This window comes from Sturnira hondurensis, unplaced genomic scaffold (genome assembly GCF_014824575.4).
Source record: "Sturnira hondurensis isolate 20B ecotype Veracruz unplaced genomic scaffold, ASM1482457v3 Scaffold0002597, whole genome shotgun sequence".
Taxonomy (NCBI): Eukaryota; Metazoa; Chordata; class Mammalia; order Chiroptera; family Phyllostomidae; genus Sturnira; species Sturnira hondurensis.
In genome coordinates, this window is record NW_028075228.1 from 7,366,545 (window position 1) to 7,388,138 (window position 21,594).

Sequence of the window (21,594 nt, forward strand, 5' to 3'; positions counted from 1 at the left end):
TGCAGAAGAGCCTGAGCTCTGCCACCAGGCAGACCTGGGCGTGGGCCCTGGCCTACCCCTTCTCCGAGGGACCCTGGGCAGACAACCGAACCTTGTGGAGCCTCTGTTGACTCTTCCACACATTTTAATACTTAGCCTGCAGGGTCTCTGGAAGAAATGTGAAAATCAGCTCTAAGTCCTGCCAAAGTGGTCGTCACAGAGCGAGTACTGAAAAAGTGTGTCACTTGGAGAGGTGGTAAGCCTTACTGGAGGAGGTGCCATCTGCGCTACAGTCCCAGGTCCGTCCCTTACCAATGGCAGTTGTTCTCAGTAAAACAGGGTGAATAATACTGACCCCAGCCCGGCACACAGTAGGTATGCAGCAAATGCAAGCTTCTACTATTTTTTTAATGCCTTTATCTCTCCCCTCAACCACTTGGCAATCAGCTGACTTTGAGACAATTGGTTGAAAGCTGGGGAAGTAATGCAAAGGCCCACGGGCATGTAGCCACACGAAGCATACCTGAGGCGGGAAAGAAATCCTGCCACCTCTACCTTCATCCTGACAATGAGCCTGACTTTATAATGGTGGCCAGCGCTGGTGGGGCAGAAGGGGAGGGCAATGTGGTCTTGTAGAAAGAACTAGACAGCCCCAAGGTGGAATGGAATTTCCAGTCCCACTGCTTACTTGGCAGATCAGTTTCACTGGACCTCAGTTTCCTCATCTGTGACATGGAGACAGCAAGGCCCATCTCTCAGGGTGGATGTGTAGCAAAGAGATGCTGGGTGCGTAGCACCTGGTGCCTGTCTGGCACAAAGCGGCTGCTCACCAAAGGTGAGCTGCCGTCCCCTTCCTCCGTGTGAGGCCAGCCCCTGGCCTGCCTACCCTTGCCCTGCTCAGGGTGGGAAGTCAGGACTTGAGGTTGGGCACATAGCATCCGGCCTCAAGTTATAGACCTTGACCGCCATTCCCTTCAGGGCCCGAGTGTTAACTCCTCTGTGGAACAAGGCTGGTCTCCCACTGAGGACACATCCTCTGCTCTTCCGCTTGTGATTGTTACCGCCCCTTGCCATCTCTCACCCCCACCTCCTCCCAGGGTGAAGGACCCTCTCAAGTCTGTAGACATGTAGGGCCTGGGCCGGTTTCCTGGGCCAACAGAGTGAGCAATCCAGGCCTGCGGAGAGAGGGCCAGGTCTAGGCAGCAGGGAGCTTATGTGGAAGTCAAGGGGGGTGCAGAAGCTACTCAAGGAAGCAGGGTGTCAGAAGACAGGGGCCACCTCCAAGAGAGGGGATAGAAAGAAGGGGACAGAAGTGTCGCTCTGGTGGCCATGCATAATTTAAAGCAGGAGCCATCAACTCTAGTGTCCCCAGGGGCCAGGTGGGCAAGTAAACGAGGACTATTATTAATATTTGTAAAGTGCTTAGCTTAGAATAGCGCCTGGAACAGAGTAAACAGAAGTGTGTTTCCTAGCACCCCTTGCCCTCTAAGGAACAGCGTGACTGACTCCCGGATTAAGTCTCACTTGTCTGCCCCACTGCCAGGCCACAAGCTCCAGGAGGGCAGGGGCTTGCCTTCCCCCGAAAGCCCAGAATGGCGCCTGGCACCCAGCATGCACTCAAAGCGCGGGGCCGCCTGGCAACGCAGATGGCTCGGACGGGTGGCACTGAGCAGCGCCAGCTGCAAAGTGCTGCCGAATCTCCTGATTGTTTTTAAAGAGAACTAGGAAATCCCCATTTTGTCGTGAAATCTCCTGATTTTAAAAATCCTGTGCGAGACAAACAAAATATAGCTGTAGGCTGTTGGGGGTGATTGGGGCAGAAAACCATATTGCCTAGACCACTGGCACTGAGGCGGGCCAGTGCCAGGACTACCAGCCCCTACAGCGGGTGCTAGAAGAAAGGACAGTCTGGGGGCTTCCTGGATGCACGCCCACTTGGCAGTGAACTAGAGAATTCTGATTCAGCCATCATCACCATCACCACCAGCAGCCCAGCCTCAGGGCCAAGACCATAACCACACCACTACCACGTGCCATCCTGTTTGGTCATAAGGCATGACAGGTAGCTGTCCCTTCATCCTTGCCACAGGCCCCGGACAGCTCAGTGGCCCCTGGGAGCAGTGGGCAAACCTTTTCAACACCCTCAAATAGCTAGGGGAACCGCTCACCTCCTTAAGCAACGGAGAAATTTCATAAACTCAAATCCAATTCTGGCTGAGGGATGGTGAGCAGGGGAGATAAAGGGAAATAAAATAATTTAAATAGGGGGCAGCGAGGTGCAAAGTCCAGTGAGGGAAAGCATCTTACCTCTGAGAGCAGTTTTGAGACGATTTCCAGTGGGGCTTGGTTGATGGAGTCGTCTTGCAGGGGCGATGTCAGGGCCATGTCCACCAGAGTTCGGATCTCCTTCAAGACAACCTCCCAACGGCTTGGGTTACTCAGGACTTTCTTGTATTTGTAAATTTTTTTCTGGTCAGGAGAAAGAGACACAAACATGTTATTGATATATCGATGCCAGTAGATACAACATGATCAAAGAATCAGTTGAATTAAGCTGTAAAAGTTCCCAAGAAAGTGTCAGTGTGGACCACTCTCTGCCTGTGAGAAATGGACACCTGAAAAAGGAAGGAGAGTCTTGCCCTGTGTTTGTGGCCAGGCTTCCTGAATACAGAAGAGTAATTTCAATACAACTTCCAGTGCCTTAAAAAAAAAGAGAGAGAGAGATTTCTCTTTTAGATCGCATCTTCTGCCAAACTTACTTCCTGAGTGTTCAAAGCCAATAGAAGTGGAAATATGCGTGGGTCCACAAAGTGACTTTCTTTGGGTTAGAAGCACTGCTTCTGTTCATCTGCTCCCAAGAGGTCCCCCTGGAGAGGGGTTCAGCAAAGAAACAGGACAGACAGACCGGGGGCAAAGAATTCAACTCCATCCAGCCAGGTGGGGACAGAGCCCAAGATGGCCCCCAGGGAACATGAGGCCACCTTCAGCTTCCACCTAGTGAGGAAGATGGGAGCATTCTCACCTTGGCTCAGGAGCTACTTGCGAAGCTGAAGCCAAGGGCTGCTGTCTCCCTCATTTGAGGTTGAGTTAGCTCCGCCTCTCTGACATCATGGAAACAGGAGCCTGGCCTTCAGAGGCAGAAGGCTGAGGTCCCAGCCAAATCCCCACCCCCACCGCCGTCTCAGCCTGCTGGGGAGCCTCTCTTTCTTTCTATCCTCTCTTTCTATTGGGACGAATTCCTTCATTAAGTGCACTACTCTGTAGGGAAAACCTAATTTTAGTGTCACTATGCCAGCAGCCAGCTGGAGTGACATGTCACAATCTCCAAGCCAAAGTCTGAATGAGGAAGAGGAGGAGGAGGAGGAAGAAGAGGAGGTCATGGTCTCCCACTGGCCCCCAAGGCAACCAGAGTCTCCCTGACCACTGAGCTTCTGAGTGAAGAATTACAATGTGGTCTTGGAACTCAATGCATCTGGGGACATAGTCCTTATCAAACTGGGTAGGAAATTGGGCTGAGCGGGCACCGGGGTGGAACGAGGTAGAGCCCAGAGCCAGATACATCTGACTCTACCTATAAAAGCATCTCACCCACTGAGCCTCAGTTCCCTCTCTGTAGATCAGGCATGAAAATACCTTGCAGCCTCTTGAAATGTGTAACCTTCATAAATCCTGGACCCACATGGGCTACTCTGTATGGAGTTACGTTCAAAAGCACAGTCCAAGCAAAGCCACCACCAATAACAAAAAGGGGAACCCGGATACTTCATTAGTGTTTTCTGAAAAACTTAAAAAAGATAAAATGTAGAATCCACAGCAATACAAAAAAAGCACCCCATTTGCCTTCTCTCATTTTTTCACACCTCATGATGTTCTGGAGCCTCTTACTTGCTAATCACACCCCCATCACCACCACCACCACCCACAGTTAACTCAGAGTTCACCTCCCCTCGCTGCCCTGGTCCTTGTGTGTAAGTCAACTCACCTCTCCCCCACCACACACTACAGCCACTCCCTCTGTCCGTCACCCCTTCTCTCTTTGTCTTATGGCTTTTGGCCCAGTCACCCATTCCCCATCAAGAACCTGAGAGGGACAGGCCCTCTCAGGGGGCCAAGAAGGACAGAGGAGCCCAAAGGTTGAAGACAGCATAATTTTCATCAGGTGGAGGAGGGGAAAAGAACAGCCCATCTCCTTGTCCATCATTTTGGACGCAGGACGGGGGGTGCGGGGGGAGCCATTGCAAGCGCTCTCAGGGGTGGGTGGCTAATGAATAGTGACTAGGTCTTGATGAGGATGGTGGTGACACTGAGTGCTTGCTGACGTTAAAGACAAGACACACCCAGTTCTCTGGGCTTCCTGAGACCTTAACCAGACTCGGTCCTAGTTTCCATCAGCTGACCCACCCCAACTGATCCTTGCAAACACCAAGTGCCTGAAGCTTCATGCAGTGGAGACCGTTCCCAAGGCAGAACCCAATCCCTCCATGGATGAAAACTCTTTTGGGTCCTGAACGTTGGGGTTTTGCTTTGTGCCCAGAGAATTGCTTGCTTTTCAAACAACTATGAAATGGCCACAGAAGCTTGCCATCTATCAGGCCCCAAAGAAAACCACGATGACACCCTCCCTCCCATCTCCCCACAGCAGATTCTGGATCCGAGCGTGGACTGAGCTTCAAGGGCCTTCTCTTCTGATCACCTGCAAGTCATTTACTTTCGAAAGAACAATGACTCCACTTTTTGGTGAAAACAATGTGTGCTTATTGTAAGAATTTTAAACCATGATGAAAAGCACACAAACAGGATAAATTAAAAGGCCTCAAAAATCCCACATCTTAGAAATTGCCACCATTAATCTTTGATGAATATTGCTCCAGCCAACTCTCATTTAAATTTAACTGAATCCAGCCAGCCCATGGCGTGGGTGGTCGTGAGTACAGTCCCCTGCTGGCCACACTCAGACACACCAAGACTCTAGAGCAGCAAACCTCGGCAGAAGGGTCCACTGGGTGCCACCAGCCCCAATGCAGCTTCCGAAGAGCCCCTTCACAGCTGTGCTCAGCCTTGGCGCTCACTGGCAACAGCTCTCTCACAAATGCCTCTGGAACCCAAACCCTTAAGAGGTAGCCCCAGAACAGTGGTCACAGAGGCTGCATTCAAAACCAGAAGGTCCTAGGGGTGGTAACAAGGGCTAGCATTCAATGAGCACGTAGTACACACCAGGCTCTGTGCTAGGCACTTATGAACATCGTCTCGTTCCGTCCTCACAGTAGCTCCAGGCGCTGGGGGCCTGCCACAGACAGAGCAGCCCTGGGAGCAGACTCTTAGACTGCTGAGAGAGTAGGGTGCCTGCAGCTTCTGCTATAGGACGACAGTGTCCTGTTCACACGTAGACTATCATGACTAGAGAGGTGACATGGCTTGCTCAAGATCAGGCAGCTAAAAAGGGCAACTCAAGAATCAAAACTGGCTTGCATAGACTCCAGAAGCCTCCCTCTTTCTATCACATCAACCAGGACCAGCACAAGTGGTGGAGAGGAAGGACAGATTCATCAAGAGACACTGTGAAGAAGGGGTCAGGAATGCCTGGTGGCCCAGGATCCAGGTGACCAGGGAGTAGAGGAGCAGCTGGAGGGGCTGGTGGGAACAGCAGGGGGAAGTGCATCTGTGACATCAAAGTCATGGCTGCAGGCAGGCCACCGGTTCCCAGAAGAGGCTCTGGACTCTGGGACAGGCAGAGAAAGGTCCATCCAGGGCCACAGGGGACCAGTTACTCTACCCTGGGTGACACATTAGTAGGTTTCACCCCAGGAACTCCGATGAACTCATCTGGTGATAAGTCACAGTGGGGCTGGGGACCCTGACTGCCAGGCTCCCAGGAGCCCAGCCCTTAGCTTCACAGTGCAGTCTTCCCACTGAGCCCACTTCTTCAAGAGGGATGGGTAACCTCTTGTCATGTCCAGAGTGGAGAGGCTGCTGGAATCCTTTGACAGGGCCTTTAAGCTGTCTCCCTGCTTATTTCTGTGCAAAGAAGCCACAAATGGTCTTAAAATTTTTAAGGGTGATGAAAAAATACATGTGACAGAAGTTAATATGGCCCACAAAGCCCCAACTACTCACTATCCAGCCCTTTGGAGGACAAGTTTGCCAACCCCTGGCTGAAAAGGTGAAAACCCAGCCTAGCAGTAAATGCGTGATGCTGCTCGACATTATGAGCCAGCCAAGAAACGCAGGTTCAAACCACAAAGAGACTCCACGACTCCACTTCACAGCCACCAGGATACCGCAACCAGACAGACAGGTGATACCAAGTGCAGGCGAGGATGCGGAAAAACCAGGATCCTTGTGCATCGCTGGTGGGAATGTAAACCAGTGTAACATCGTGGGAAAACAGTTTGACAGTTGCTTAAAACATTAAACATGAATTTATTATTTGACCCAGCAACTCTGTTCCTAGAAATCTACTCAAGAGAACTAAAAACAGACTCTACATAAAGACACATGCAGGAATGTCCACAGCAGCATTATCCATAATAGCCTCAAACTGGGAATGACCCACATGTCCATCCACTGAGGAATGCATAAGCCAGATGTGGTCTATCCAGACAACGAAATAGTATCTGGTAGTAAAAAGGCTACAATATGGCCCTGGCTGGTGTAGCTCAGCAGACTGAGTGCCTGCCTGCGAACCAAAGGGTTGCTGGTTTGATTTCCAGTCAGGGCACATGCCTGGGTTGTGGGCGAGGTCCCCAGTAGGGGGCGTGGGGGAGACAACCATATATTGATGTTTCTCTCCATCTTTCCCTCCCTTCCCCTCTCTGAAAATAAATAAAATCTTTTTAAAAAGGCTACAGTATGGATGAACCTCATAAGTATTACACCAAGAAGCCAGATGCAAAAGACATACTGTATGATTCCTTGTATCGGAAATGTCTGAAAAGGCAAATTTAAAGAGACAGAAGGTGGAACAGTCATTGCCTAAGGAGCATGGAGGGCAACGGAGACCAGATGGCAAATAGGCCTAAGGGCACCTTTAAGGGTGATGGAAATACTCTAAACTGGCTCGCACTGATAGTTGCATACTCTATAAATCTAGTAAAATCATTAAATCACACACTTTAAACAGGTGAATTTAACTGTATGTAAATTACACCTCACTTAAGGTGTGTAAAGCAAATCCCAACCTCGGCAGGTAGAGGAGGACTGCAGACAAAGCCAGCGGCAGTTTGGTCCCGTGGTTAAGCAATCAGGTTTTGACATCAGTGGACCTCATTCAGTTCAATGCTAAGCTTTACTTCACCCATCCATCCATTTATCTGTCATCCATGCATGTACCACCCATCCACCCATCTGTCAACCAATGAAACCAAAAAAGTTACTGGGAACCATCTATTACAATGTGCCAAGCACTGTGTTAAGTACTAAGGTGAGCAAAACGGACAGGCCGGTACTCATGGAACTCAGACTATCACCTGTACCCTACTTTTCTCACTTGCAACATGGGGTGAGAATAACTAGCGTCAAAGCTTTGCCATGGTTATTCCATGAAATAGTATACGTAAAGCACCCAGCACCAATTCTGGCTAAATAGCAGCTCTCATTCTTATCATGTACCAAGCCCTGGGAAAATGAATGGTCCAAAGCAGGCAGGACTTAGGAGGGCTCCCGGCATCCATGACTAAGCCCCACCAGCTCCTGAAGCAACCGAGCCAGCAGGAGGAGCCTGCTGTCTCCTGTGAGGAAGAGTCACTCACTCCGTTGCAGTTCTCACTCTTTGCTTTACGGAGGGGATGTTACCTGGGCAACATCTGCCATCTCTCCGGCAACTGCTCGCACAGCAGAGGCAACGACAGACACCGGGTTCTTGGGCCTGGTGAAGCGGAGTCTGCTGGCTCCTCCACAAGAGATGAGCTGTCACTGGGAATGTGTTCCTCATCAGGGAAGGTGTGACTCAGAATGTGCTGGAAGCATGCCTCCCAATGGTAGGGGCTGCTGTTCCGCAGCTTGCTACAGCCTTGGAGGCTCAGGCTCGCCCAAGCACGCATGCTCCCACCACCTGACATTAGAGGAAAGGCTGCATGGGAGCTTCTGGAGCCACAGAAAACAAGCCAGGGAAGAGCCGGGCTGGCTTTTAGAATTGCTTTCCAGTGAGATCCCAAAGCCGTGCTCCCAGCATGGTAGCCACCAGGCCCACATGGCTACTTACATTCAATTAATTAAAATAAATTACAACTAAATAATCAGCATCTCAGTCCCGCTAGCCACACTTCAGCTGCTCGAAAGCCACGAGTGGCTAGTAGCTGTCATACCAGATGGTGCAGATACAGAAAGTTTTCATCACCGCATAAAATTCTACTGGGTGGTGCTGTCCTAAAGTGTTGGAGTCCCTCCTGTCACCTGCCCCCAGAGGGCCAGCAATGATCTGCTGCTTTTTCCCATCACTCAGGCAGTGCTTATTTGCTGGGGCCAATATGTGAGCAACACCCTGTCCCCCTGCCCAACTCCTTCAACTTTCCCTCCAGGTCTACAGGCTGCTGTCCCAATTGTGCCTTCACAACCAGGGAGAAGGACAGTTGGCCAAGTGAATTGTCTGGCTTCCCTGATTCCTCGGCAGGGGCCTTCGACCTGCTCACACTCTCTGGGGCTGTGGATGCTGATGCGGCCAGTATGCTGCTGGGGGCCTGGGCACTTAGTCAGGGGGGCATTTTTAGCCTTCTCTTTAGTCCTCCAGAATGACTTCCCCTAAATCCTTTTAGCACTGAAGATACAACCCAAGGCTGTGAGCTGCCTGTGTGTGTCATCCCCAAACCGCCCATTTGGCCCTCAAGTCTTGATCTTGTAGCCAACACAATTACTCAAGTGTCACCTGCTGGCCCAACAACCGACAGATGGACTAATCAGTGATTACCCTCTGGGGACTCAGGATTTTCTGGGTAAGTGTAGGGACACCTGCTCTGGGCATTGCCTCTACAGAGGGGAAAGGAGTGAGGAAACAACACAAATGAGACGAAGCCCAGCCCTGTCAGCTGGAGCGTAAGGCACAGCTCACCTCACTCTAAGAACGCCGCTAATTACAGCAACACGGCCTACCACTCGTCCAGGGCTTACCATGCTCAGGAAGGACCACCATGGGTGGTGACAAGAGCCTAACTTAACACTTTTGGGGGGCTCTCTAGGAGCTGTGCCCCGTGCTAAGCACTTTGTATAAAATGATTTTCTTAATCCTCACAGCCACTTAACAAGGTGAGTGGTATAATTAGCCCCATTTTACAGAAAAGAAAACCGAGGCTGGGAGAATTTAAGTCATATTGCAAGTAAGAGCCAGAGCTGGAACGGGGACCCAGACCAGCTGTGGGTCCTGGGCGCCCAGCTACCACACCACTCCAGCGGGTACAGCTGCGTGCTTTCTCCGCCCCGACAACTGCTGCCACCTCCTGCTAAAACAAGTGAGAAATCCTTTAAATCAGGGAGTTGGGCCTCAGCCCCCTGGCTGCTGCTGGGTGTCCAGCGGACAGAGCTGGGGAGACAGGCAATCTGTTTGAAAGAGGGGGAAGTGCCTGCCTGGCCACTCAGCCCCTCAGTGCCCACCAGAGGCAGTCTCCCCGCAGCCATTACCGCATCCAAGGAAACAGCAGGAACTTGGACACAGTGTCCTGCTCATCACCTCTGGGGTGCCGGCTGGTTGCCTAGGAAACCATGCATCTAGCTGGTGAGATGAACTGGCCTTGGTGCCAGTCTCCCAGCAGAGGACCACATCCTCCCAGGCGTTTAGGGCCTGCTGCACTTTTGGGAACATCCAATCGCCTCACACATCCATTTGACTCCACTTTAAAATAGTATGTGACTGTTCTCACTCAGCTCCGGGCTTCTTGGGGCCTTGTCTGTTTCTTTACTGTCCTGTGCAGCAATTGGAACCACTTGGGGCACATGGAAGGTGCTTTCAGTTTTTGTAAAAGGGAAAATACAAATCGGAAATAATGCCAAACATGTATGAAGTGCTTCTGCTGTGCCAGGCACTACATCATCCCCTGCCCCCCCCAGTGTTCCTCAGATGCTCCTGTGTGTATGAACCACTGGGCCGGGGGGGGGGGGGCGGGGGTGCGNGGGGGGGGGGGGGGGAGCGGGGGGGGGCTTGCCAAAAGGCACATTCCAACTCAGAGTCAGGGTGTCGAGGAGCTTGCTCTTTTGATTCCAGATAAGAATGATGATCTTGAACCCTAACCCACATGCCTCATTTGCTACTCCCTACGAGGCAGACACATGTTCTCACTCTGTTCCACATGGTACAGAGCAGAAGGGCACACTGAGGGACTAACACCTTGCTTGAGGTCATACACCTGGTGTTGTGGGTTGAACTATATCCTCCCAAATAATATATCCAAGTCCTAACCTCTGGTATCTGAATGTAGCCTTATTTGGAAATACGTCTTTACAGCTGCCACCAAGTTAAAATGAGGTCATGCTGAATTAGAGTGGACTCTAAACCTAACCCTGGTACCTTATAAAAAGGCCATTTGAAGACTCCCCCACATATGCAAGGTCATGGGAAGATGGCGGCAGAGACTGGAGTGATGCACCTACAAGCCAAGGAACGCCAGATTTGTAGCAACCACAAGAAGCCACCAGTGGGCGATAGTTTTGTTACAGCAGCCCTGGGAATCTCACACAGCTGGTGAGCCACAAAGGACAGAAGGAGCCCAGGAGACCTGGCCTATTTGCTCCACTGCTCTGCTTCAGTCACTGAACTGACCCTTCCAACCCTTTTTCCTGGTGAAGGTGGCAGCTGGGGCCCCTCTGGGGCTGCGGGTGAGAGGGCATTAGCACACAGGTGCCCCTGCTCTCACCGGCCTCTCCCAGCTTATCCTCAGTCTGGAGTTCGTTGGGTTTTGTCTTCCCGGAAAAGACCTGAAGCACCCCCCTCCCCTAATCTCTTTCGTGCTCCTCAGGGGATAGAAATGCTGGTGTTGCCTCCCCAGGCCTGTAACTAGAGGTCCTTCACTGCCTCAGGAAAGGCTGGGCAGGGACACCTGGACACCTATGGCGTCGACGGTGTGGAGAGGAGCCACCTGGTCACCCAGGGAAGCTACAGCGGTCCTCCCTGGGAGGAATTCAATTCAGGCAGGACACCAGGGTGAACCTGGGGTCCTTGGCAAAGAGGGGTCACGAGGGAAACTCCGGCTCGACGCAAAGGGAGCCCCCTTTCCTTTGACGAGGGCCCCACGTGAGCTGACAGCAATCCCCACCATGCCAGCGACCGCCTGGCGCGCAGGGTGCCCAAACTTTTGGCGTCTCTGCACCACGCTGGAAGAAGAGTTGTCTTGGGCCACACATTAAATACAGCGCGACACATAATCACAAAAAAAATCTCAAAATGTTTTAAGTAAATTTACAATTTTGTGTTGGGTCCCATGTGGCCTGTGGGCCGGAGGTTGGACAGAGCTTGGTAGAGCTCTGGTAGATAGCTTGAGGTCATACACCTGGTGTATGACCACCCCTGGTAGAGCTTCCTACGGCCAGGCATGGAGCTAGGTGCTAATCCCAAAACAACTGTTTCAGGGTTCTCAGACCTGGCTAGGCATCAAAACCACTTGAGGGGGCTTAATAATATTCCATGAACAGAGTCTACCCACAGGTCAATCCCACCAGAGGGGTGCTAGGGGTGGAGTCGAGCCTAGGCATCTGTATTTTAGGGGTCATAGTATAATTTAAAGTATGTTTAAACACCAATGTGCACAGCAGCATTGTTCACAAGAGGCAAAATGTGGAAGCAACTCAAATACCCACCAATGATGAAGATCCATCCATGATTGCTCAGCCACGAAGAGGGAGGGAATTCTGACACACACGACAACAGGGACAGACCTTGAGGACAGTAAGCCAGTCACAAAAAGGCAAATACTGTATGATTCTGCTCACATGAGGGACCTAGGGGAGTCAGGGTCAGAGACACAGAAAGCAGGATGGTGGGTGCTGGGAGCTGGGGGAGCGGAGTGGGGAGTTTGTATTCACTGGGGACAGAGCTTCAGTTTGGGAAGACGGAAAAGTTCTGGAGATGATGGTGCTGGTTGTTTGCACATCAGTGTGAATGTTGTGAAAGTTAATGCTACTTAAACATGATTAAAATGGTCAATTTCATGTTATGCACATTTTACCACATTAAATGGAAGTACATTCAAAATCCCCGGATGACTGAGTGTGCAGCAAGGGGTCAGCACTGCCGGCCCGGTCTGAGGGGCAGGCACAACCTACACCGTACACATGAGGACCTCACAACAACACAGAGGGGGACAGTGATGTGCTCCAGGTCCCAACTGCCTGTCTGAAGCAGGACCCCTCCTCAGGGCCGCCTCACTATCCTGAGTCACGACACAGCCCCGGACCTGCTCTCTGCATCTGGAAACGCTCTCCTGTCTCCACACGGCCCTAATCCCAGGGAGGCCATTCTCCTGCTAGGGAGTACCATCGACAGTGCTGCTGGGGGAGGAGGGGGGAGCCCAGTCAGATGCTCAGCACACCCAACACCACACCCTCACTGCCCTTTGCTCACTCGCCTCCCCCACCAGCCTTTAAACTCCTGCGAACGTAGAGGCTCAGGAGCGGCCCTGTTTTGGCTCCAAGGTGTATGCAGTACAACAAACCAAGAGTGGGACACATCTGTACCCAGATTTCCATTCTGCTACTTGTCAGCTGTGCAGCCTCTGGCAAATGATACCACCTCTCTGAACCTCAGACCCCTCAGCTGTAAACGGGCTAACGATAGCATCCGCCTCTTGCATATGCTGACAAGGTTAAATGTGGTATTTCATGTTGAATGCCCTGCCCTTTGTAGGTGCACAATAAATGGTGGCTATTGAGTTCAGTAGGTTCTTGATTAAAGACAGTTCACCTCTGAGAAACAGTAAGGATGACCAGAGAACCCCTGACTGACCGTCAACAGAAAAATGCTTAAACAAGCTGTGGTCCACGTACACGGTGTATAATACTAGAGAGTAGAAAAAAAGAATGAAGGATGAGAGACTTGCCAAGGATTCCACCCTCATGATGTGTGAAGTGTAGAAGCAAAAGCACACACGTACCTATGTGTTCATATACACTTACATGCATGGGCTGCACATTCATGGACCTAACATATAAGGGGGGGGCAGACACGTGTCAAGCTGATGACAGCTGTCTTCCTGGGGGAAGGAAGTAGCTTGGGGTGGAGGCAGGGCAGGGCAAGGAGGAACTTCAGCTTTATCTATACTGTTTCAAAGCACTGCAGGGAGCCATATCCATGCACTGTGCATTTAATTGAAAAGAAATAAAGACAAATCCCCAAAGATTTCAGAAATTGGGATCAGTTTCTGTTCCTTCCACAGAATTATCAAATTGGTCAGAATCCCACCTCCTTAGAAAGAGCTGGAGGGTAACTGAGATCTTATTATTTCCAACCTGTGAGGGTTCTAGATTACCTGGGCTTTGAAATAATACATGTTCACTGATAAATTAAAACATACAGAACAGTGTTAAGGAAGAGAGTAAAGTGCACAAGAACACGGTCAGGTGGGCTCATGGCCTGCACGTCTGCATGTTGCTGACCATCACTGTATGTGTTCTCTTGCTGTGCACACACACACCAGTATAAAAGTGCAGATGCTAGCCTATCTCATACATGTTCACCTCTGAATCCATGCTAACTCCGAGACATGTATCAGGGTCGCACAAATATTTTCTGTGAAGGGCTAGACAACAAACACTCCAGGCTTTTCCAGCCACACTCTGCTGTGGCATGAGTGGGTGGGGCCCATAAAACCCTCATTTAAAAAAGTGGGCAGCGGGCTGGAGAGTCCACTGGCCCCTGGTATCTATCAGCTTAGATCCTGCTCCACAGCCACACATAATCCAACACACATGTGCAGAGATTTATTTTGTCCTCAGTTTCTGTGGTTGTGTTCCTCATCTCATTTTACAAAAAGGACATCACATGATACCTAGGTCTCTGCCTCTTGCTTTCTTCCTCTAACACCTGGTGGAAGTCGCTCTGTATCAATTAGTGCAGATTTTCCCACACAGTGTTTTCGTAAACCACCTTAAGCACCACGAGGCAAAGGGAACATATTCATTTAGAAAATGAAAACGAAACAAACAGATGTCCTCCTGTCTACCCTCAGTGCTCCGTGCAAACTCTCTCAAAGGTCTTTCTAGCAGTTGCCTTTGGACCGCTGTGACCGCCACACCTCGGTGACCGGCACTCCCCTCCTGGCTAGAGCTCTACCCCGGAGCCCCAGAGCCACTGCCTGCCCAGCGTTAGCCCCCTAGCTCCAGCATATACCTCCAGGGTCCCCACGAACACAGCCCACCTGTCTTCCCCAGGCTTCCAAACATCCAGAAATGGGTCCTGCCTTACCTTAATGACAAATGTGACACAGTCACTTCCACACCCAAGGTGTGCAGGAGACCCCACCTTTTAAACGTTCTGTTTAAGATGATCCTATCATTTTCCAATGACGTTACTGGGGCTGGGAGCCCCGTGCAGAACCTAAACCTAGTACTAAAGACTGCAGTGGACCTCTCAGTAATCATTAATAGGAGATGCCATTTTCTGAGGAACCCCCCCCACCAAGTCGTAACAACCCACGAAACAAATTTAAAAATGCAAACACTGTACCAGACACTGCTCTTCATCTGCCATGTGGGAGGGCTAGGCCCCTGGCGAGTTTTGCTCTCCAGACACGCAAAGACCAGCACAAGGCTGTTTCTTCTGGGCACAGAAAGAGAAGTCTCTATCCCAAATAAGGAGTTCCCTGCACTGCCTCAAGACGGTAGCATCTCCACAGGAGCCTCCGCTGTTTATCTGACTCCGAACTTTATCTAGTGCTTCCAATGCTTCAGAGGACATCGCATCTGCTCATCCCTTTGTTTCGGCTCCATTCGGTGTTGGGCTGTCTCCTCCAGGCTGCAGCCACGGCTCCTTCTACAGAGGGCCTTAATTTAGGAGCACCCTGGAAGAGGACCCAGTTCCCTCGTCAATTAATTTAAGGCTGATCCCCAGCGCGTGTAGCCAGCTAGGCAGTGATGGTGCGCTGGAGTCTGGGGCGAGACGTACTCCTGCCTCGTGAGGAGGGAGGAATGACATGGTGGCTGCTCCTTCCTTGCTGAGGAAGGCCCCTCAGTAGCACTGAGAACGCTCCTTGCACAGGGGGAGTCCAAGGTGAAGCTTGGGAGCAGCACCTGGAGGGTGCTCATCGTGGTGAAGTCTAAGTTACCTGCATAAATGGAGGAGACGAGGCAGAGTAATCTAAAAGCTACAGATGCATTCGGCCATTTATGTCTGATCTCAGGTCAAGAGACACCCAGCAACAGGGTCTGGACACAGAAGGAGCCTCAGGCCTGGGTCTGAATTCTGGTTCAGACATATGGGAAAATTATTTAACCTAAGAGCCAGTTTTGTTGTTGGTAAAATGGGGATATAATCTCCACCTCCCAGGGACATTGTATGGCCTACATAAGATAACAGGAATGGAAAACAATAGGAGCTCAATAAATGTCTACTGTAGTTTCAGCAAATCATTACAGTGGTTTTTCATCTGTGGTGTGTATCAGAACCACCCTGAGGGCATGCAAAACACAATTGCTGCACTATCCCCCCCCAACCTTTGAGTTCACAAGACAAAGAGAAGGGGGGAGAAGGCACAGAAAATAGCATAGATGGTAGGTAGAATAGACAGGGGGGAGGGTGAGAATAGTGGGGGAAATATAGAATCTAAAGAACTTGAGACACGTGGTTATAAACTAAGGGAGGGAGAATGGTGGGGGAGGGAGTGTGCGGGTGGAGGGGAATGAAGGGGGGGAATAGAACAACTGTAATGGTATAATCAATAAAATATATTTTAAAAAAAAGATTTGTGTTTCTAGTAGGTTCCTAGGCCACGCAGATGCTACTGGTCTGGGCACCCCTCTTTGGAAACCACTGAACTGTTGGTTCAAAACCCCTGGGGGGGGGGGGGTCCATCCTGGCAGGGGGAGTTTAATGCAGACACTGACAAAGGCTTCAGGAGCCAACATGTGCCTGTGGCGGCTCAAGTGTGCCACCTTTGACCAGGGCTGAGTTGGCCCTTGAATTCTTAGGTGTGCTTTCTGGGCTCCATGCACTCAGCCCCAGACATCTGCTCCAGCCCGGAAATCAGATTCAGCCCATTGTGCCACAGGGTCTTTTTCAAGCACCTGCCCAATCCAGCCCCCACCCAGCAACCAACAACCTTGGCTTCCTGCCGCCAGTCAGAAGGCTCAGTCAGGGGCAGCTCCGGGTCCCTCAGAAGGGGCTCTCTCTCCATGTCAGAGCTTTCTGTAAAACTGTCTGTTGGTTCTAGGAAGACACCAGGGTCACCTAGCAAGCAGGACTACGGTGGTTCTGCCCCTGTCTTCCTGTCAGTTAGCCTCTCTCTAAACACCTCTCCCCTCAGAGAGTTGAGCTGGCTGCCACACTGGGTATTTTCTCACCACCGTGAGAGGCAAGGACCTAATTCCTCTGTGGGGACAGGCACTGCTTGTTTTTGAGCCAACAGGTGGGCAAGGGCCTCAAACACAGGAGGGCAGGCCACCTTCCCCTGTGAGGCCGGGGCCCCTGCCACAGCCCCGCCAAACACTGACCAGCAGCCCCACCTATCTCAGGGGTGTGCTGCCCACCACCCACTCCAAAAGGGACCCGCTGCAGACTTCTGTAGAACAAAAGGTCTTGCTAGCCAAGACACTGCTTCATATTTATGTTTTAAAAACTCCTTTAAAGAGAGAGAAATAGAGAAAAAATTCTGCCTTAAAGGGCAGAAAACAAGTTCACCCGCAAACCATTTACGTGAAAAAAACTTCCTTGTATGGTTCAGTGACTCATCAGCCCCCATCAAAGCATGCGTGGGATGACACACACACTCTCTGGTCCCCCTTTCCTTGTTTAGAGAAAAAGCAACTCCCACAATGCACTTCTTTCTTGGCTGTCTGAAGAGCCCGTGGTCAGGCGCCATCCCCAAGCCCCTGGGAAGATCTTTACATGGAAGGGGTGGGGGTGTCTAGCATGTCCCAAAGCCCAAGGCTGGCACTCTGGTGGAGGCTAGGGAAGCTCTGGCTGGGGCAGGAGGGTGGAGGGAAAGCTTTGGGGTCCCAGGAACAGAGCATAGACCCAGGTGCTTCACTGTGTCCCCAGCAGCTCATTCTACCCAGGTACCCTGGCTCCAGGTTCTTGCCCTTTCAAGTGGGGATGGTTGGAGGAACTCAAAGGGTGAGGACTAGGGAGCAAAGTACCTCTCACTGTTTCTGGCCCACTGATTAGGTTGGTGTTCAACAAACGCTTGTGCTTCTCAGAAACTCGGTTTCCCGATCTGGACAACAGTTTTCGTGAGAAGTCTGAAGTCCCATCCAGCTCGACCCTTTTTTGAATGGAATACTACAAAAGCATAAAAGGGAACGAAGGCAATCTGTGAATCTGTGAGCGCTGCTACAGAGAGCTCGTCACCGAATGTAACTAATGGGTGAAGAGGCAAGGAACACAACAGTGTGGGGAATAAAATCTGTGCGGTGTTGAGAAAGGAATATCCATAAAAACCTTGGGGAAGGCCCCCCTCCCTGCCCCCTGGATCTATTAACCCTATCCGCACTGCGGCGTTTCGGAAATGGACTTGGGGGAGAAGGAGACTATGCATTGCATACCTTCCTATACTCCTTAGAATTACCACATAGGTGTTAACATTCATTTGTCTTAAATGCTACCAAAGGGTATTGGGGAGGAAGGAGGGGCTCCCTGGAAAGGGGGATGGGGAATTTTCTGGGGTGATAGGGGTTTGGGTGGTTGTTTTTCAGGTGACTACGACAGTCAAAACTCACCACACCCAGCCGTAAAGATGTGTGTGTTCTGTTACATGTAAATTATAGATTGATGTTGTAACACTTAAAAATGTTAACAGAGGTTTATGGATAGAGGGAATTATTTGTTCTCTCTGTCCTTTTCAGTATTAAAAGAAAACCTAAATAAATGTGGTTTTAAAATACCCTGTGTCTTGGGACTCTTCTACACTGCCAGCAGGCCCATCAATTAGGAGGACCACTCCAGAAAACTGCGGGGTAGCAACCATTAAAGGGGACCCTGTGGCGGCCTCAGGGTCTATGCTCATTGGGATGCTGACGTGCGTTCACCAAAAGTTACGTTTATAATCGTTCCATTGCCAATCGTTCTATTGGCAAGAGAACAATTTTAGGTAATAGTCCACCTGGAAGCATCTCTCTACAACAGAATGAACAAACTAATAACCTATTCACTCAACAGGACACCATCCAGCAAAGCAAATGAATAAATTACCGCTATACACAACAGCATGAATAAATCTTATAAACAGAATTTTGAGTCAAAGGAGCCAGGCACAAGAGTACAGCCTGTATGATTCTATTTATACAAAGTCCAGATACAGAAAAACTGGTCTAGCTGCTGGAAGACAGGGTCACAGCTTCTTGTGGTGGGGGTCGAGAGGGGAGCGTAGGGACTGGGCGGGCAAGGGGGCTGCTCAGAGGTAGTCATGCTCTGTTTCTTGATCAGGGAGCCAGTTACATTGGTGCAGTCGATTGATCCGGCAGTGTTCTCTGGATCTGTGCACTCTTCTCTATGTATGTTATTTTTTAATGAAAATTTTATTTAAAAAACAGGCCAAAATGCCCCATGTCTATTCCAGAGAGCATGCTGGCAGTGGAGACTGCTGCCAGGGCTTGATGCTTGCCTGAGGCTTCTCTGCCTCTGCGGCTCCTAGATGGGCCTCCATGTCTATGTCCCCACCCTCTCCAGGTCCACAGCGGTGCCACCTCCCACCAGAAGAAGGAGGCTGGGTTCAGAGACCCACCACCCTGGGTTCGAATCCCAGCTTTGCCTGGTTCTAGCTGTGCAATGTGGACAAGCCCTCTGCTCTTCCAGCTCCTCCTCCAAGGTGACTCTGACCAACCTTTGACAAGGCTGTGAGAGATCGCACACATGAGAGCCCCCACACAGCACCCGGGGTTAGTAGGCACCTAACAACTGTTCTCTCCATCTATAGCAAAGAAAGCCCACGAGAGCATGAAGCTCTGCTTCCCAGGCTGCCCTGCCCTCTGCCACTTGTTAGTTTCAATCCCTGAAGCCTCCCTTGTTATTAGTTACAGGGTCCCTGATGACATGCCAAGGGGCATGAGCTGTGGCTGGGAGTCACTGAAGACCATGGCCTTCCCAGGGGACAGGAAGCCTGGGCCCCCGCGGCCTCCCCTTAGTGCCACTGAGCATCAGTGCTGATGGGGCCTGGCTAGACTGGCTTCTGTAAGGGCCTGGGCTTTCTGGGGCTCAGTGCCATTGCCAGCTGTACCACCCGCCGAGGCCCCTTCCAAAATCTTGGACTGTGCTAGGCCTCCTGCCTCGAGGGAAAGCCCCTCCTTGCCCGGTGCTCCACAGAATCCCTTGATCTCCTCTTAGGCGGTCACAAAGCCCTCTTTGACCGAGTGCCAGAAATTAATCTCCACGGAATTCCCGACTTCTCAACCTGGAGGAAGCCGACCTGTGGCTGGGCCAATAAGAGCACTGAGGCCACCTCCCGGCCATCCTTGTCCTGCTTCCCTGCTCACCTTCCTTCTCAGGGGCAGGACAGCTGACGCTCATGACCACGGGAGTAGGAGGTCATGAGAACAGGGATGGTGGCAAGTTTTCACTCTGCCTGTCAACTCAGGTGGACCAGCAAGGGCTATGCTGAGAAGAGCTCTGCCTCAGCGAGGGAGTACCGTGATCGACTAGTGATGCCTGCAATGGCCCACTTGGGGTGCTGGCACAGGAGCCACGCCCGTGCCCTTCTTCCACAGCTGGCCTCTACAGCCTTTCTACACAGAGGGGAAATGGGGCCCTTAACCTGTAAAGCAGAACAGGATTAATTAACACTGATCCAATGCTCACTCACATGACAGGTGCTGTTCTAAGTTCTTTGAAGCTATTAACCTATTTAATCATCACAATAACCTAATGACCTTGGTCTTACAATAACCCCATTTTATTTAGGAGGAAAAGGAGGCCCAGGGAGGAACGTAACTAGTCCAGGGTCACACAGCCAGTAGTGACGGTGGAGCCAGGATTTGAACCCAGGCAGTTTGGACCAGAGCCCTAACCCTTAGGCACTGCAAACATTATTCTTTGGAAGCAAATTGTCAATATATGGTAAGAGCCACCAAAAAATACCCCAACGCTGCCCAGTAACCAGTGTTCTGGAAATCTGCCCTAAAAAAGTGGTCCAAAAGAAGTAAAAGCTTTAATATGGGGGACAGTCATGTCTGCATTACCAAAACGAGAAAAACAGCAACAGCCCAAGGGCCCCACAAGTGCGAGTCTGTGGAGGCCTGTGCAAAGGTGGACGGACCTGAAGGGCGCACGTGAGAGTAAAATCAGTCATCAGCGGGGACCGGTAGGAACAGAGTGGTTGCTGTCCTTGATGTGGCCGTAAAGATGTTTTCGTGATCACAGATCATTGTAAAAGGCAGAGAAAGGCAGCAGGAGACAGGGGAGGGGGCGAGGTGCAGAGAGCAGAGGGGCGAGGCCATCATATAAGTAATAGAGGGGTGAAACAGGGGCCACCGTCTTCCTTCTAGGCAAAGGGACATCCTGGCCAGAGCAGGTGAGCTCAGCCAGGAGCCACACTGAAGGGCGCTGGCCCCATGCCCAGGGGAGTTCGAAACAAGGTGAGGTCCAGGCATGCAGAGCCTTGAGGCTGGAATATGAGGACACAGGTGATGTAGCATATTTGGGGCAGGTGTGGAACTGGGTTGTTGCTGAGCTTGACATTCTCAGGCTGAGGACAGGTGGTCTGACGTGACTGTGTGCTATGCCACAAGCAGGGTGGGTTAGGGCATTGGCCATCACCCACAACAAGCAGGGGAGTGCTAAGTCAGAGGTTTATTCACATAGTCCTCATGGTGACGTTTGTGAGACTTAGAGAAAAACGTAAAGCCCTCATGAAATACCTCCCCAAACAAAAAATACCCAGGCCCTAAACATGCAAGTCATAGGAAAGGAAAGGCAGAGAGGGAACAGGCGGGAAGTGTAAGCTCACAGGTACGAGGAGCAGTCTGGTGTGTGCACGCGTGGGCGCTCACACATGTGTACAGGTGGGAGCCACGCTCTCCGTGGGTAAGATCCTAGGTTCTAGAATCAGTTGAATTTGCATTCAACCCCAGCTTGGCCATCTAATGGTTGTGTGACCTGCATGAGGGGCTTAACCTCTCAGCCTCAGTTTCCACATCTGTGAAATTGGGAAATGGGAGGACAAAGCCTCTCCTTAGGGTTGTGAGGACTCAACAGGGAGGCACATGCTTGGCACAGGAGGGATCAACCGCTAATGGCAGTGATGGCCACCTGCTGTTTTTTGTTGGGGGAGGGATGGAGGAAGACTCAGGGCTTATGTGCTGGGGGATGTGCGCTCAGAGGGGTTTGCAGTTGGGCAGAGAAAGTTATCTTCAGGCCACAGCACTAGACATGGCTCCTCCCCAGGAGAAGAGGCCTCGGCCCAGGAGGGGAAAGGGGTTGGGTTCCAGAGGGATTTCAGGGATGGCTCAAGGGCCTTTTGTCCCTCTGACCTATTCCCCAGGAACTTCGGCACC

General features: G+C 51.1%; 1 protein-coding gene across 1 annotated transcript in view; it reads right to left on the minus strand.

The window, feature by feature from the left end:
- The window catches only part of CMIP (c-Maf inducing protein), a gene marked incomplete at its 5' end in the record, with an annotated part of 76,557 nt that overhangs the window by 49,432 nt on the left and 5,531 nt on the right, over positions 1–21,594 (minus strand). Inside the window, one exon of the mRNA XM_037040326.1 lies at positions 2,287–2,448. Coding sequence (XP_036896221.1) covers positions 2,287–2,448 — 162 coding nt within the window. The remainder of the gene's footprint in view (positions 1–2,286; positions 2,449–21,594) is intronic.